The sequence below is a fragment of the Taudactylus pleione genome, unplaced genomic scaffold (assembly GCF_031769625.1).
Source record: "Taudactylus pleione unplaced genomic scaffold, aTauple2 ptg000198l, whole genome shotgun sequence".
Taxonomy (NCBI): domain Eukaryota; kingdom Metazoa; phylum Chordata; class Amphibia; order Anura; family Myobatrachidae; genus Taudactylus; species Taudactylus pleione.
The window spans coordinates 10,420,693-10,439,418 of NW_028284600.1; the positions used below are offsets into that span (position 1 = coordinate 10,420,693).

Genomic DNA, 18,726 nt, shown 5'->3' on the forward strand with positions numbered 1-18,726 from the left:
TTTTATGCAATTGAATTTTATATGTTTTGTCACTCTGACTGCCAAGAACTGCAGAGTTTTGTGGCACCCCACAAATAAAGATGATGACAATGGCGAATAGTTCTGCATTTGGAAAATTCATCCCCAAATGTCTTGTTAATGGTTAAATTCAAAAAGTCATTCAAAAATAAAAAATGACTTACAGTGTAATGTAGATATTTTTACCTGTTTTTATTTTTCCTTTCTTACCTATAATATCTTGATGAAGCTTTAAAAGAGTTAAGAATTTGTTGCTTGTTAAATACTGCTAAGAACAAATAGCCAAAGTTTGCAGAATTATATCACTTAGGGCTAATAATTATTATATAAATTCTATTTAATTGTATTTTTCTTATACAGAGATTATTTATTGTAGTTATAATAACCTGTTTGTGTAGTTTCATAATTGATATATTGTATTTCTTTCCCGTACCATTCCTTTCTAGATATCGTAACTTACCAATACTATAGAACGCACTACATACTGTACCTCCTGACATTCCCAATGAATTATCAGACATTTTAGACCAAGTCCCTGAGCTGCTTAAACTATGCCCAATCCAGCCATACCACAGTTATTTCATGAGTGGTGATGTTCTTTTCAATCTTGGCCACATGCCATTCATCCACCCATAGTCAGAGAATTGTTGGCAGGTTTACAATGTGTCTGATACTATTCCTATTCTGTAATTAACTCCTCTACTCCTTACTGTCTTTTTGATTTTAGATAATAATGGTGGCAGTTGAAGATGGTAACTGATAAAGGCCTGGCTGTATGAGTACTTGCGACCCAGCACTCAGATCTCCATATTGCTGCCATTCCTAAATTCAGTCACTCGAACAATAAATTACCTATTGCAACATGTCAGTTTCTGCTCATTTGTTCAGTAGTTGAAAACAGATTGCTTACCCATGTTCTCTATACCAAGGGTAGACAACCTGTGGCACATTAGCTACTGTGAAACTACACATCCCAGCATGCCCTGTGACAGTTTTAGCATGCCCTAACTGCAAAACTGTGGCAGAGCATTTCAGGAGATGTAGTTCCGCAGCAGCTGTAGTGATATAGGTTGTCTACCCTTGCTTTATAAAATGGATATAAAAATAAAGTACTTTAAATCTAAGTACAAAAAACTGTACTCATTAAATTTATTTTATTTAAAAATATGATACACATTAAGGGCCTCCTGTACAGTTAAATGCATTTTATGTAAATTAAGACAAAAATGTTGAAATTACATACTGTTTATATGCAGAACTGCACATAGGTTAAGATACTCAACATACTATGTTAAATTCTGCATAAATATATGTTTTAAATGTACCACAATGCATTAGAGACCCAAGTTATCATCAAAATGATGATGCAAACTAGTGTTTTAATGGTGAATAAAACAAGAAATCTGTGGCTACTGTACTCCTCCCTGCGAACATGCCACAAATTAACTCACCCCTTGTCTCTTTGCTGTAAGCATGCCCAGCCTGGGGTGAATTTAGTGAGCAGCAGGTTGCCCAGCATTTAGAAACCTATGGAATTAGTGGCAGTTTTAGGATTTAAAAATACAATATTTACTAAGCATCCGATTTGCCGCTGGCAAAAACACTGAAAATCCTGCTGGATTAAGCAATGCATGGATCCATGGGATATTCAAAAATATTTACAATTAAGGTCTCACCTTAAAATATCAGGACTGTGACTGTCCTTTTGTGCTACAGACATAACTTTAAAGGGAATAGTTAATGCATGCAACCTATGTGTCACGCTGGGAGGCGGTTTTCTGGAAGCTGAGGCCTGAGGCTGCGGGAGGAAAGGGAGGCGAGGGGCCTGAATGTACGACCTCCGCATCCACGGGTCTTGGTCATTGGCGAGACCTAGTCAAAGGTGCGGAATCTAACCCACGAGATGGTGTTCGCCAGTGACCCCACCAATCGGGATATGGGCTTGAGCTGCACCTCGTAAGCAGGTCACGGTCCTTTGACTAGGTGACCAAAGCCCGCGGGAAAAAGGAAAGACGAACACTCATGGCCCAAAGGGTCGGTGCCAGTAATAGGCACCTAAGGACACTGTACTTGAGGTACAAGGAAGTGTGCCCTGCGGACACACTCTACCGGGTTGCCGGTCAGAAGGAGTGCACCACGGTGCAATACTGTAGCACGCAGGTAGAGACCACAGAATCCAGTAACGAGGTGGGTAGTGGTACTGGAGTCAGCCAGAGATTATAGCACTGGAGAGGTGGGTACGTATAACTACACTCAGGCTGTGATGGTTAAGCATTGGTGAGATGGATAGTATACTGCACACAGGCGGCGGTGGTAACCCACTGATGTAATGGAGGTATACTGCACACAGGCGAGGTGGTAATGCACTGATGAGATGATCGATAAAGCTGCACACAGGCTGAGGTGGTAAAGCACTGGTGAGATGGACGATATAGCTGCACACAGGCTGAGGTGGTAAAGCACTGGTGAGATGGACGATATAGCTGCACACAGGCTGAGGTGGTAAAGCACTGGTGAGATGGACGATATAGCTGCACACAGGCTGAGGTGGTAAAGCACTGGTGAGATGGACAATATAGCTGCGCACAGGAATAGACCACTGGAAGTAAGGGAACCTGGAATGAGAGACCACTGGTAGCACTAGCAGCGACATTGGTTTTTCAGGCAACTACCTGATACACAGGAGCCGGATATATACCCCTGGAAGCCCACTGATTGGTCCACAGCGTCAGCTGACCGGCCAGACTGTCAGTGAAGGAAGGACAGTCAGAGAAGGAAGTGTCATGGCGGCGCCCATGACGGGAACTCCGATCCCCGCACACCAGGCCGCCCGAGACACCAGCATCAGGGAGAATGCTCAGCACCTTCCATGTCGCCGCACCAGCCGCCCGACTGCCCGGGAAGTCAGAGGAAGCCGGCGGGACGGTAAGGGACGGCCGATCCCCGGCTAAACTCTGACACTATGACTGCTATTTAGGAAATAGGGGCTTTATTTCTTGTTATGCTGGCTTTAGTGAATTACTAATATTGGAACACATTTCTCTGATGGTGCCTCTGCACAGAGAGAAGGGGTGATCTGGCAGTGTTGTAATATGAAGAGGGCGCCTGTTGAAAGGGATAAATGTAGCACAGGGGCAGGAAGTTTGTTGACAGACATGTCTCCTTGCTGGCCTATCAATAACTCAGGGGTCCTAGACAGTGACTCCTCCTCAGTCCAGCTGCAAAGTCTTTCCTATCTATTGCCCGTCTCTCAGTTCTGGGTTTCACTCTGCAGGTCTCTGTCATTGAACAGACACCTCAGGCCTCCCCTTCATGTGGCTGCCAGCTCACTAACAGTGCCGCTTGTCACTTGTCACACAGTCACTGGTTCCTGTCAGGAGACTTTTACCAGCACCAGCATCCTGCTTAGGGATGACCATCAACCATTGATGATTCATAAACATCAATGGATTATGGCCGATATCGAATGCTTTTACCATTGATGGGAGAAAACCAGATGGTTTCCCTCCATCGATGGCACAGCATAAACAAATGTTTTTGTTTTGCTACAAGGTGCCGGTACATGGAGCATAGCTCTGCCCCTGACACATGGGAAGGACCACCCCCAGTTCTGATTTGCCCATGTGCCAGTCAGTCAAAGAACAGGGATGACCATCGGTTGGTGAAACCATTGATGGTCATCTATTGCATAGTTGGTAACCATCGATAGCCACTTGCTATATTGCCATTGATGGTAACCATGGATGGTAAACACACTGATAGGCGATCCCTAATCCTTCTCTCAGCACGTTACCACATACTGCACTGACCAACTGGTGCTTGCATCCAACTGTCCTATGTCTGACCACCTGACATTGGTCATGTGACCAGGCCCGGTGACAGGGGGGCCTATGGGTACAACTGTACCGGGCCCCAAGATCCTAAGGGGCCCTAGAGTGTACAGTCCCTGTGCCATCTGTCACCCTGCAAGTAGAAATTACCTGAAGCCGGCCGTACACTGCATATACACATTGCAGCAGGGCCGGCTGGTCTGTATCACTCGCAGTCACTGGCTGGACACTGCACTGGGGCTTGGAGAAGCTCAGCAGTGCACTGTGGTGGGGTCGGGACTGCTGCATGATGACTCGTCGATTTCTCAGCCAGTGATCTGAGGAGTCTGATGTAAGTTGAAATGTCTCCTCAGATCACTGGCTGAGATATAGAAGCAGTCATCAGGCAGCCCCGCCCTCACCCCAGTGCTCTGTCTCTCCAGTTCTGCCCAGAAGCTGCAGCAGCACTCAGTCCAGAGACCAGGGGAAGATCCAGCAGGTAAGTTCAGCCAGGGGGAAAGGGGGAAAACAAAATGTGGGATAGGGTTGGAAAGCACAATGGGGGATGGGAGAGCACAGTTTGGGAGGTCAGATAAGAGAGCACAGTGAGGGATGGTAAGGCACAGTGTGGAAAGTGTGGATGGGAGAGTACAGTGTGTCATGGGAGATGGTAAGGCACAATGTGGGAATGGGGGGTGGGAGAGCACAGTGTGGTATGGGGGATGGTAAGGCACAGTGCAGGAAGGGGGGATGGGAGAGTACAGTGTGTTATGGAGGATGGTAAGGCACAGTGTGGGAAGGGGGGATGGGAGAGCACAGTGTGTTATGGAGGATGGTAAGGCACAGTGGGGGATGGGAGGGCACATTGTAGGATGGGGGAGCACAATGGGGGATAGGAGAGCACATTGTGGGATAAGGTATGAGAAAGTATAGTGTTAAATGGGAGAGCACAGTGGGATATAGAAGCACAGGGATGATGATTATGTGTAAATTATGTGTGTGTGTGTATATATATATATATATATATATATATATACATATATATATACTTCACCAATGGATGCAGCACTCCTGATGAAAGTGCCACATGTAAAAATGAATAGGCACTGAAACGTTGACCTATATGCCGACTAAGCGCTGATTATTTTTTGAGCCAGGAGTGCTGCATCCATTGGTGAAGTATACTATACTGTGTTTGTGCATATATGTGGGCATCCGGCGTGATTACATGCAAAGAAAAGGGAGAGCTGGACTCTGGATATCCTATATATATATTTATATATATATATATATATATATATATAAAATATGCTTATGCAATGGAACTAATGCCAGCCCCCATGCTGCTTAGGTTAAGTCCATCGGGAATCAAGTAGCTGGCGGAGTCAAGCCAGCACCAAGAAGCAAGAAAGGATCTGACGCATTGCAAGTTGAGGAGTGGCACTGACCCAAAGGAAAGACTCCCAAGCAGAGATGCCATGGCAGGCAGACATATAATAAGGTAAGTGTGAGGCATGGAGGGACACTATGAGGACATGGAGGGACACTGTGGCTCAGTGGTTCCCCAAAGAAACCAAATATAGTTAAGGAAGACTCTTAAGCGACTGGCCTGTACCTTAAGCGACTGGCCTGGGATGTGGGGCCCCTAAAAAATGGGTGTACTGAGCCTCATTATTTATTTTGCTAGCCCTGCATGTAACCTGCAGAGACTGCTGGGAATTGTCAGTCTGCATAATGACAGACATAAGCTGTAGCACAATGCAGTGTAAGACATAAATTATACCTAGTATAGCGGGGTATTACAATAGCATAGATGTAGACATAGTTGATCAAATACTCATCAATCACAGATGTCAGGTTGATCATAAAGGGAGGCATAAAAGCTAGACATTCTGATAAAGTGCAGGTGGCCCGATGCCCATTTTGGAGCAGATAGTGCTTATTTGTCAGAGCTATTGATGCACTGAACAGAGTGGTTCCCAAATACACTCACTGAATTAAATAATGACGGCAATCATCATACTCACATGTGTATACATCAGCCTCTTCTGTCTGCAGACTTCCTGGCTAGCCTGGAAGAAACAGTCCATCATCTAGTAACTGGGACAGGTCTGGTGCTATAGCAGCAAGATAAACAACACACAAAAAAAATCCTGTTGCTTAAACATATAACAAAAATTACATGGCAAAAAAACAGAACACATGCCACATATACCTAACAACAATATACAGAGGAGGATGCTGACACATAGTAATATACAAGTATAAGGAAACTGAAACCAGAAATAAACAAAAAATGAATAAAAAAATGGCTATGGGTAGGGATAAGGTTTAGAGAACCGGAAAAAAAAACACTATAACCTGTACCTGTAGTTAGGGGCCAATGTACCTGTAGTTAGGGGCCACTGTATCTGTTCTGGTACATCCCAAGACAGTGGGAGGTTTGACGGGAGATGCTGGTCTTCTCCGGTCATTACCACCCACTGCCTAATATTTCACAATACAATCAACATTTGGTATATGCACCAATTATATCATTTCATAGTCCCTACGTGCATCTAGTTGTCCCCACAATGGATGGTATTCTGCGTTGATGTCTGGGTGTGGGCTGACGAGGGATGTCGGTCGCCATCACCCCCTTCCCGGACACTCAATAACAGACACACTTTGGACATGTGTACGTGCTTATTGTTTCAATAGTTATTATAATACAATTTCTATGTCCTCTTGGTACTAAGGGCCTGCTTCAGACACACTCGTGAGTGCACAGCGCTCGCAAGCGGGTCGATTTTCGGCCAGTACGCACGTGAGCCCCGGAGCGAGTGAAAACACTCGCTCAGGGCTCACAGCAAAAAGGGACGGCTGTCGATGTTGAGCCCCGAGCCCCGTTTTGTAGGCAGGTCGGGGGTGTGGCTGCACAAACGGAGGCATTCCCGAAGGAATGCCTTCCGTTTGTGGGCGGCCCTACTGACATCACACGTGATGGCAGTAGTGAACTTCCTGCTTTATTAGAGCAGGAAGTTCACTAAGGCTTGCGGTGGACAAGACCCTACCACAAGGGTCGCCAGGCCGCCCGCACAAGCTGTGTGTGGTCACCCACAGCTATGCGAGCGGCCTGGAGGCAGATTTTTTAAACAAAAATCCGCCCTGATTCAGAGCAAGCGCTTGCAAATAGCAAGTGCCTCTGAATCAGGACCTAAGACATTAATGCGGATCCATTTGTCTGTACATGTGTCAACACACATTTACTTGTTTATATCCACAAGTGGATTATTAGTTTTGTTCTATATATATATATATATATATATATATATATATATATATACATATTATAATGATAGCTCAGAGTCTTAAGGAATATGATATAATATATATATATATATATACAATAAATAGATTAATTTACTTCTTCTATTAAGTTTTAATTTAGTCCGCTTTCTGGACTAACATAAAAACCCTAAGCTCTTTTACATATATCTCTGATTGAGCTATAAAAAGGAGTAAAATAACTATAAAGTATTGAGGTATGTTTTTCTTTTATTAATCTCTCTCTCTATATATGTTCTCTTTATTTATATTTTATTTATTTAATTATTTTATTTAATTTTTAATGAAATATTTTCTATAAAAAACCCAGGTGGGATAATAACTATATAATATGTATACAAATAGTTACGATTAAATTACACTAGTAATGCAAAAGAGATAGCTATACAGTAGTTTAAACGGGAGGCTTTCCAATAAATTTTTTAGCATTTGTAAAATTCTATATGTCTATTTATTTGTTATTACTATATATATTTTTAACATTATTGTAAATTATGTATCTGTGTGCTTTTATTATTTCCACTTTTAAAAACCAGTATATAAAAGAAGAAAACAAAGCTCTTAATACATTAAAATAGAGTAAGAAACACCAATCTTATGATATAAAGAGATTCAGATGCTTTCAATTTATTATACAATCAATATGATGCCTGGAGGTATTTAAGGAGTTACCAATGGCCATGGTACTCAGTCTTAAGAAAGTCCCGGTGATTGATGGGACAAAACGCATTGACGTCATCCAGGCAGACAAGGTCACTACACTACCAGCACTGATTGTGCACTGTATTGCAACCTTCCGACGAGTCTCCCGATCATCTGACCGCTTACCACATACAGCTCACCACTACGCTCACGGTAGTCTGCAATTCCTCCGGTGGCAGCTCCACACAGCCAGACACAAGCAGAGCCAGGACGGACAATAGCGTGGACACGCTATACAAGGTTTACCAATTTAATTTCATACTAACCAAGTTTATATACAAGTGTGGATACCACACTCTCACACTGGGATGACAGTAGTGATGACTTGTTCTTATTAGTGGAACTTTGCTGCCAACAATTGTCTGTGGTATTTATTTACAGTGGAAGTGTTGCTAAAATGATACATGAATAGACAACACAGTGTCTTGGGACCCCTGTTTTACTTTAGATACATTAGTATCACATTATCCAAAGATTTTTAAGTGAGTGATGGTTAAACTGCTACTTACCATTCTGTGATTGCAATCCATTTTTTATATTTTTACTTTCATTTCTCATTTATCGTTTTTAATTATTGATTGATATGTGATATATGTAATAAATTTTAAAATTTATTAAGCCTCCTGTTTATCAACAGATAGCAAACACCATTTTTATTATATATACATTATGTTATTTACAATGCTTAGCACAGTAAACTTTGTTCTATTGATTCTTAGAGAACTGGAGACAAGGGGGGCCCTAGACTGCACACCCTGAAAATATACGTAATGGGAGGTGCTACCTGTGGAGACTATTGTTGCAAACATACAAAAAAAGATTTACAGATGCACAACTCCAACATTACTCATTATGTATAATACATTTTGCAATAGCATTTTGCAAATAATAATCATGGCCATGGTTATGGGCCTACATACCGCGCCCAGGTAACCTCTGAGGGTGGGTCCCTAACCTACTGGGGTTGAAATCCAGAGCCTCTGGATTTCAACCCCAGTAGGTTAGGGACCCACCCTCAGAGGTTACCTGGGCGCGGTGGGTGGGCCCATAACCATGGCCATGATTATGCCAAAACCTCTTATTATTTGCAAAATGCTATTGCAAAATGTATTATACATAATGAGTAATGTTGGAGTTGTGCATCTGTAAATCTTTTTTTGTATGTTTAGAACTGGAGACAAAAAATATTCATACAGGCAAAAATGATAAATACATTTTCAGCAAGGTAATGCACAAAACAAAAAATAATGCATCCCCTAAACATATAAATACTGTATACAATGTTTCCAGCATCATAAAAAAACAACCAAACAAATGACCCTCATTTAGCCCAGGGGGAGCAAGACTGTGCATACAATCAATTCATGTGCACTCTCTTTGCAACAACAGACTGCCTTTGTCACCTATACTAAACTCGTCATGATAATGAGCTTTCTAACCTTTAAAACACTGTTTCTATTTACTGAAGAACAAAACTTGAGGATGCAGTCAGTTACTAATAATGTAAAATAAAATCTCTGCAGTCTGGACACTCACTATGAGAAAGAGAAGGGTAAATTTATTTTTTTAGTTATTTTTTCCATTTAGTAGTTACTTGAATTAGTCGCAAAATTGATTTATTTGTTTGTTTCAGATAAATTAATATTTCTCCTGATAGCAACTTTGTTAAAATTACGGCCTGGTGATGGCACACATCAAAGTTAATGATAGAGCCCAGCTGCACCTTTAACTCTCTCCTTGTTCACAGCACTTTTTTGAAGGAAAAGAAAAAATATATGTTATTCAGAGGCAAGCTGTAAGACCCTTAAAAGGGGCTAGTTGACTTTATATGGTTCTTCGAGGAGGATGTGGTTTTATACTGGCTCTTCTAGTCTAAATGTAATATTTAAACTAGAGCCCTTCTATGTGAACTGCTTTGCCTTTTAATAAATATAATTAATTTTACTGTATTGTAGGTTACCTGAGATATTATTTGAAGTATAATTGTCTGTTTGTTTCAATGATGGCAGCAGATAACTCTCCTCCTAACTGCACTTTGATCAGTCTGTCAGTCTCAGCTCAGTGTGTGATTTGCGGGAGTTACTGTACCTCAGCATCCAGAATTTTCTCGAAAACAAATGCACTGTTAAATCACTCAGCTCGACCTGCTGGTCTGGTTTCAGCACCGAGGACAGCTCCTCACAGACGAGCAGTTTCCCCTTCACTGTCACAGTGCTGAAGTCTCTGCGGGTGATGTGTTCAAAGAGCACTATGCAGGAAGGAGATGCCTGGATAGCTAGCTATGGCCCTGAATCAGACCCGCTCGCTGCCGCAGGCAGCTCACAGGGTCTGTGTGTGTTTTTTTTTCTTCTCCTGCCTCTCGCAAAGCTGTGGCGAGCAGCCAGGAGACCGTCGCGTTTATCGCGACCATCGGCCTTGTGACAAGACTCTGTGGTAGGGTCTAGGCTGCCGCAAGGCCGAGTGTACTTTCTGCTCTGAAAGAGCAGGAAGTCCACTACCGACATCAGTAGTGATGTCAGTAGGTCCTCCCGCAAACGCCAGGCGTTCCTAAGGGAACGCGTGTGTTTGTGCAGCCACCAACTTACACACCTTGTAGCGAGCCCCATAGCGACTGAACTTCAGTCGCTAGGCAGGGCTCGCGCATGCGCATACTGGTCGCGGCACATGCGCAGTGGCCAAACATCGAGCCACTTGCGAGCACTGTGCGCTCGCGAGCGGCTCTGAATCAGGCCCTCTCTCTTTCTACAGTCAGTATCACCATCAGGATGGCACCTAGCGCTCATGCCTCAGGTACCTTGCGCAGTATCATCCTCTCCCCTCTCACTGTAGACCTCTTCTGATTACTGACTCGGATGTCTCCCACTCTCTCGGCTCATGCCTCAGCCACTTTACATAAGCATGCCGGGGGGTTCTGTACTGGCGCCTTGTCCCCCAAGAGATCATCAGCACCACAGTTTTCAAACGAATCCCAAATATCAGCCACCATTTTGTCCATATTACCACTTAAAGTAGCTAGCAATAGTCCTTTACTATACACATTCGTCTAAATAAACTGTTTGAACCTACATTAAAAATAACTCATAAAAAACTCAAATCAAGAATGCTATACATTATTAGTAACCAGGGGTTACACCAGTTTACAGAGACACGTGATGAGGTAAGCGACATACAGATGTGTCCTCAAACACAAAAGGTGTACAAGTACTAAAGGTCGATTTTAATCATGTTTAAGCAACCTAAAATGATCTACATCGATGTGCTTCAAGGGCTAAATCACACATTTACTAACACTTAAAAATCAATTTAAAAAATTGATAATACATATGTGATTAAGTCTATGAAACACAATATTGATGTTGATCGGTTTAGATCAAGTTTTAATCAAATAAAATCAACCTTTAGTAAATGTACCCTCAAGCCTCAATGGGGGAGATGTATGTATGATCGGGGGGTTGGGCGGTAAATGACTGGGGCATCGATAACCTGGGCTAAGTATGAACCGTCAGTTCGCCTGACCATTCCACCCACTGCAGCTGTCGCTATTGACAGCTACAGCTTGGCGATGCATAATCCCTACAGCAGGGACAGCGTTGTCACTGCTGTGAGGGCTGTCGGCTCCAGGGCTGCACGCGGGATCTTGCAATACTTATGAGATCCTGAGCATGCTCAGTGGAGCCGGCTGGGACTGAGACATAGCGTGTGAGCAGTAGGCTGATGCGCTGTGTACTCAGGTAGGGATCGCCGGAGGGGGGAGTTATCACTCCCCCGCTCCGGCTGATGAGATGTTCATACATCTCATAGTTAGTGCTTCCTGCTTTGCCTCGGTAAAGAAGCAAAACAGGAAGCGATATAGCGGCACGTTAAGTGCTGATATAATACATCTCCCCCAATGTGCCATGGGTTGCATGAGATACCCAAAACAAGTGAGATGCAACAAACATCTAATATAGAGAAGGTTTCTTTAAATTTGCTTCCTATTTGCACCACAGATGCAGCAAAACACCATTTAATCTGTACCAGAGATGCCAGGATGTGACTTTAACCGCACAGGAATTAGTTTTAAACACTTACAAAGTCGCACATGGAACACAACAGAACTTGGCATCATAGCACTTACACAGATGTGCTGCGGGCGTATCTGCATGTGAAATGCTACGTTATAATGGCAGCTGCTGGGACACTGCAACGTAGCATTTTGCATTCAGATACACACGCAGTCGCACACAGAATATAGGCATGCTTCATATCATTTTAACCAATAGAAGCTGCATGTGTGTCCTATTTACATTGCTTTGCAAATAAGATGCATTTGAAGGTAAAAAGTTGCAGGTAAAGACGCTCTGAGCTACCGAGTCACACCACGGCATGGCGCAACTAGAAGGGCTGTTTAACGTGCAAGGAAGTCAGATGTATGTGGATACATCTTTAACTATCATTTGAACTTGATAAAAGCTACCTCGAAGCTGATTGGTGCAATGGGCAACACCCGTGTCATTTGAATACCAAGTACAGAATCAATTACAAAATCTTTTTATTATTTCATTGAGGATTCGGGATCAAATTCATAATGTGAAAAATAATGACAAGGCTCACCCTGTTTTAATACACTTTATAAAGGCATATGGCTCTACCTCTAGTCGTCTGAGTTTTAAGACCATAGAACATATGAAACTTGGGCTCCATGGAGGTAATCTTCACAATGTATTATCAAAGCTGTAAGTCTCTGAATCTGCATACAAAGTACTAAGTTGCAGCAGCCTCAGCTTTTTTCCACTCCACATTCCATTGTGCTTCGTATACATCTCAGTCGCACACAGATATACAAGTGTCACATATCAAATTAATCAGTGAATTCTCCTGGTGTATCCTAGTCACATCGTATTGTGACTAAGATGCCTCTTTGGGGAAAAAATTGATGTTCCGTCACTTACAGAGTTGCGTAGGGCCTGATGGCATTAGATACAGGGCCTCATTCAGAGGCGGTCGTTCTGAAACAGGGCGGCTGCTTGCATCCTGAACGGCCACCTCCATGATGGTCGGTAGGCTGTGGGTTAACACCCACAGCTCTAACGACCGACAAGGGTGACGGTCGCGATGGTCAAGACCATCGCGACCATCGGGGCTTACGACGAGACCCTAAGGTAGGGTCTCATCAACCTTAAACCCAAGGGAGCTTCCTGCTCTGATCGAGCAGGAAGCTCCCCACTGACATCACTGATGATGTCAGTGGGGCCGCCCTCACACTGGAACGCCTCCGTTTGGCCAGGCACGCCCCCGGCCCACCCAGAAAACGGGGCGAGCTGTCACTCAACATCGACAGCTCGCCCCGTCTACGACGAGACCCCTAACGACAGATCACCCGTCGTTAGCCGGGTCTCGCGCATGCGCACGACGGAGCCGGCTCCGTTGTGAGCTGTGGGGCAACATCGAGTCGGCTCACGACCGACTCTGAATGAGCTCCACTGTGTGGTCCATGTGTGGGTAGATGTGTTCTAATGTTGTTATAATATATATTTAATTGTAGACTGACACTCAAATCAAATCAATCCAACTTGCCCAGGTGCCCCACCAATGATAATACATATACAACACAACTGAAGTGGATGGCACTCCGGGTATCGACAATGCAAAAATATAGACAACAAGTCAAAGGTTTGCAGTCTACATTTCAGAGCTCCTAGCTCTTTTATCTTAGTCTTGATTGTTGTCACCAGGTAGCTGTCGTCACTTCCGTCGCTTGTGGCGCAAATTGATGATGTCAGCATACAGTTCCCGTACATGCCCAGCTTTGAAGATTCACTGGGTGGTTATGTCGGTTATATAAGGTAAGTTTTTGTATTTGTTTTTTGAATCCTGAAGAAGGTTGTATAAACTGAAACATTGATTTATTGCTGGAGGTCTTTGTGATCCTTTTTTGAACATATTTGTGAGTGCCGCCAATCTTTATATGTGTATATATATATATATATATATATATATCCCTTTTTTTAGCTTATTGTAAAGCATATGCTGTGGTTTTATGTTGATTTATTTGATGCATTTATATTCAATAACATTTTGTTTGTTTTATATCTTTTTATATACTGATTCCATCTCACTAATGTACTTATTAGCCATGCAATACCCATGACAAGCTATTGCTTTATTTGAATTGGGGGGAAGCTCAAATGTGCAAAGTCTAGTGAATGTTGAAGTATTCCAAAATATGGTAGATTCATATTAGCATTATTGTAAAACAAATTGAGATCTATTGAAGCATTATGAACAGCTTGCAGGTAAACAGAAGGCCTTATGTGGCTTAAAGCAGGAGGCTGGGGACTGGATTGTGTGTTTTGTCAGCTGTTTGCTATTGCCTGTAGTAGGTTTGAACAGGGCTAAAACTAGAATTTTTATCACCAGGGGCAAGGCAATAATCTGGCGCCATCACCAACCCTCCCCCTACCATAAGTATAGACTGTTCCACCAGCAGCCTCTCACCTTGCTCCCTGTGTCCCTCCTCAAGCAGCCTCTCACCTGCATAAGCAGGTGTGGATTTGGTGCCACTGCAGCAGCTGCCTCTGGCATCTAGCTCCTGTCAACAACAGCTGCTGGTCTGCAGTTGGCGCCGGTCGTGAGTCACCTTGCGGACCAGCAGCTGCTGCTGACAGATGCCAAAGGCCAGATTCAAATAATGGCTGCACTGTCTCTCCCAAGAGCTTTTGGCTGCCTTCCGGTGCGGCACCAAATCCACACCTTCTGCCACCCTGGCCCCATTTGCAGACCTGCCCATCTGGCCATTGGCCCTTTGGCATTTGTTAAAACTGGCAGATGGCCAGTTCGTTCTTGTTGGGGCCCCCTCAAATCCAGTGCCTGGGGCACGTGCCCCCGTAGTTGCAATCCTGGTTTAAAGGTGTGTTAGGGTTATATTCTATAAATCTGTCTCTTTTAGGATTAGGCCTCTTTTGTCTGAACTATTCCCATACTCCATTATTCTATGTGTGCTGGTAGGTGTTTGTAGTTGTGTTTGTGGTGGGCAAAAATTTCAGATCAGCGGCTTTGTGTGTGATTAGTTTGTCTGGGTACAATCCTCTTCATTGTTATGGATAAGACGGCTGTATCATCCTACTGGGGACTGCACACCACCTTCCCATGTGGGTTTGTGTTTCTTATTGGAAGGGAGAGTTAGATACACACTGTATTTGTTTATTAAGGAACCCAGGGTGGTCACAGCCCTAATTGCATTTGTTACTCTTTAGCTGTACAATGCCAATGCTCTGGTAAGTGGCCACTCTTTCTTTGCCACCATACAGTATTGACTCTTTATATTGTAGTATTTAATAAATGAATAAATAGCTGGCCTTTTCCACCAATTCCGTGCAGTATTTATAATGGGGTAGTTTTCCAAAAAGAACAACCCACATTTGAGATGTAGCACCACACTTTCATTGATTGCACTTTTGTGTAATGGGAAAGTTTCTGTTTACAGTATCTGATCACACAGGAATATTTTCCAGCCATGGAGATGGTTGTGTTCAGTTATGAGGGGGACAGACTATTTTCCCAAGTCTTCCATTATTAAGTGCAACCAGTACAGGAATGTTAATTATAATTAAGAATGTCTGTGTCTTGCAGACTTTCCAAACCCATCTTACTGTAGGACTGAATATACAGATTGTAACTCTCTGTTTAAATTATAAAAATGCTGAAGGTGCTGGTTATGCAAAAGGATACTATAGACTTACATTAGTACATAATAATTAGGGTCTAATAGTAAAGTTGTACTTTGAAATTCATTTCCATACTGTGCATGTGCACAAAAGTATGTGCATCTAAGTCAGTTTGGAGACACCACCACATCTTATCTTAGCAAATGCTGGACAATCAGAGGGAGAAGCACCTACAGATTAGTTTTTAAGTTAACATCAAAACACAAGTTGTCATCATCAACCTGATAATGATGAATGTAGTCACAATCGCATGAAGATATATATATATATAATTTTTTTTTTATACAGTCAGGTGCATAAATATTGGGACATTGACAGAATTTTCATATTTTGTCCTCTATTCACCACCACAATGGCTTTGAGATGAAACAAACAAGATGTGCTTTAACTGCAGACTTTCAGATTTAATTTGAGGGTAATTACATCCAAATCAGGTGAATGGTGTAGGAATTACAACAGTTTCTAAATGTGCCTCCCACTTTTTAAGGGGCCAAAAGTAATGGGACTATCAACTCAAAAGTTATTTCATGGACAGGTGTGGGCTATTCCCTCGTTATTTCATTATCAATTAAGCAGGTAAAAGGTCTGGAGTTGATTCTAGGTGTGACATTTGCATTTGGAATCAGTTGCTGTCGACTCTCATTATGAGATCCAAAGAGCAGTCACTATCAGTGAAGCAAGCTATCATTAGGCAGAAAAATCAAAACAAACCCACCAGAGAGATAGCAAAAGGTGTGGCCAAATCAACTGTTTGGAACATTCTTAAAAAGAAAGAATGCACCGGAGAGCTCAGCAACCAAAAGACCCGGAAGACCACGGAAAACAACTGTGGTGGATGACAGAAGAATTATTTCCCTGGTGAAGAAAAACCCCTTCACAACAGTTGGCCAAATCAAGAACACTCTCCAGGAGGTAGGTGTATATGTGTCAAAGTCAACAATCAAGAGAAGAGTTCATAAGAGTGAATATAGAGGGTTCACCACAAGATGTAAACCATTGGGGAGCCTCAAAAACATGAAGACCAAATTAGAGTTTGCCAAACAACATCTAAAAAAGCCATTACAGTTCTGGAACAACATCGTATGGACAGATGAGACAAAGATCAACTTGTACCAGAGTGATGGGAAGAGAAGAGTATGGAGAAGGAAAGGAACTGCTCATGATCCAAAACATACCACCTCATCAGTGAAGCATGGTGGTAGTAGTGTCATGGCGTGGGCATGTATGGCTGCCAATGGAACTGGTTCCCTTGAATTTATTGATGATGTGACTGCTGACAAAAGCAGCAGAATGAATTCTGAAGTGTTTCGGGCAATACTATATGCTCATATTCAGTCAAATGCTTCAGAACTCATTGGACGGCGCTTCACAGTTCAGATGGACAATGATCTGAAGCATACTGCAAAAGCAACCAAAGAGCTTTTTAAGGCTAAAAAGTGGAATGTTATGCAATGGCCAAGTCAATCCCCTGACCTGAATCCGATTGAGCATGCATTTCACTTGATGAAGACAAAACTGAAGGGAAAATGCCCCAAGAACAGGCTGGAACTGAAGACATTTGCAGTAGAGGCCTGGCAGAGCATCACCAGGGATGAAACCCAGCGTCTGGTGATATCTATGCATTCCAGACTTCAGGCTGTAATTGCCTGCAAAGGATTTGCAACAAAGTATTAAAAAGTGAAAGTTAGATTTAGGATTGTTTAGTTTGTCCCATTACTTTTGGCCCCTTAAAAAGTGGGAGGCACATTTAGAAACCGTTATAATTCCTACAACGTTCACCTGATTTGGATGTAATTACCCTCAAACTAAATCTGAAAGTCTGCAGTTAAAGCACATCTTGTTTGTTTCATTTCAAAGCCATTGTGGTGGTGAATAGAGGCCAAAATATGAAAATTCTGTCAATGTCCCAATATTTATGCACCTGACTGTATGTATATATATATATATATATATATGTGTTTGCTTTAAAGTATCTACCTACAGCATGAACATGGCAGGATGAGTCGAGAGTATCTTAAGACGTGCTGCTCACTATTCATATGTACAGTAGCTGGATCCTATTATTGCACCTGTGGGTGTCATATAAAATTAACCCAACTTTCATGAGGACCTTATTGTGTGTTTCTAAATAAAATGTATTTCATGCATCCAGTTTGTTTTACTTATTTTTCCATTTTACTTAAAGTTTATGTTTATTGTAAAGAGAATATGTACAGGCAGCCTGTTTCACTCTGCCCCACTAGACAAATTAGCAGAAACTGTTACACATGTTGTAACTGGTATTTTATTATTTAGCAGTTACAGAGTGACTGTATTTAGAAATGTGAGTATGAAGTTCTCAGTGCCAGGCCACTGGTTCCCATACAGACAGGCTTCTGTCAGTTACCATCTTCAGTTGTCACCAGTGTTATCATCTAGAGACAAAACAAAAATAAGAAAATAGAGGAATTAATTGTAAGATAGTTTCAAATAAATACTAAATATGCCAAAAATTATAGAACAGTTCCACATTTTTGGTGAGAGGGGTGTGACCATAAATAAAATGGACATTACCACTAATGAAATATGTTGGATTTAGCATAGATTAAGCAGATCAGGATCTGGCCTAATGTGTCTGCAATGTCTTTCATGAATATAGGGAAATATGATAATGTGGTAAAATGAGAACCATAGTTCAGATATGGTATGATATAGTATCAAATGCAGGATTGTAATGGATAGGAATAAAATATATTGACCTTACTTAAACCCAAACACATTATAACTACATTAAATCGTTACTGTATAAGAAAAACACATTAAAAATATTGTTGTAAAAATAAACAATTAAACATAAGTGATATTTTTCTAAAACATATGGAATTTACCATTAACATTAATTAACAGGGAGTGAGAAAGAAAGGGGTCTAAATACAAGAATGAGGTAAGACAATGAGTTTAGTCTTGGACATATCAAGCTTAAAAAAGCATAGGGATATCCAAAAGGAAATATTGGATGAATAGTTTGAAACGTGTGAGAGAAGGAGAGGGAAGAAGTTATGGGGGAGGACAGGTTTAATTGGGTGTCATCAACATAAAGATGATACTGAAGACCAAAAGAGCTGATAAGATTAGCAAGTGGGGATGTGTAGAGAGAAAACAGCAGGGGCTAAGATTGAAAAATC

At 42.1% G+C, this 18,726-nt stretch overlaps 1 protein-coding gene and 1 pseudogene across 1 annotated transcript in view; one reads left to right on the forward strand and one right to left on the reverse strand.

Annotated features, from left to right (window-relative positions):
• Positions 1-840, forward strand: part of LOC148518856 (alpha-2-macroglobulin-like protein 1) — a 110,684-nt pseudogene extending 109,844 nt beyond the window's left edge.
• A 17,051-nt stretch (positions 841-17,891) lies between these two features.
• The window catches only part of LOC148518857 (alpha-2-macroglobulin-like protein 1), a 241,494-nt gene continuing 240,659 nt past the window's right edge, over positions 17,892-18,726 (reverse strand). Inside the window, exon 36 of the mRNA XM_088476941.1 lies at positions 17,892-17,976. Coding sequence (XP_088333067.1) covers positions 17,954-17,976 — 23 coding nt within the window. The 3' untranslated portion in view covers positions 17,892-17,953. The remainder of the gene's footprint in view (positions 17,977-18,726) is intronic.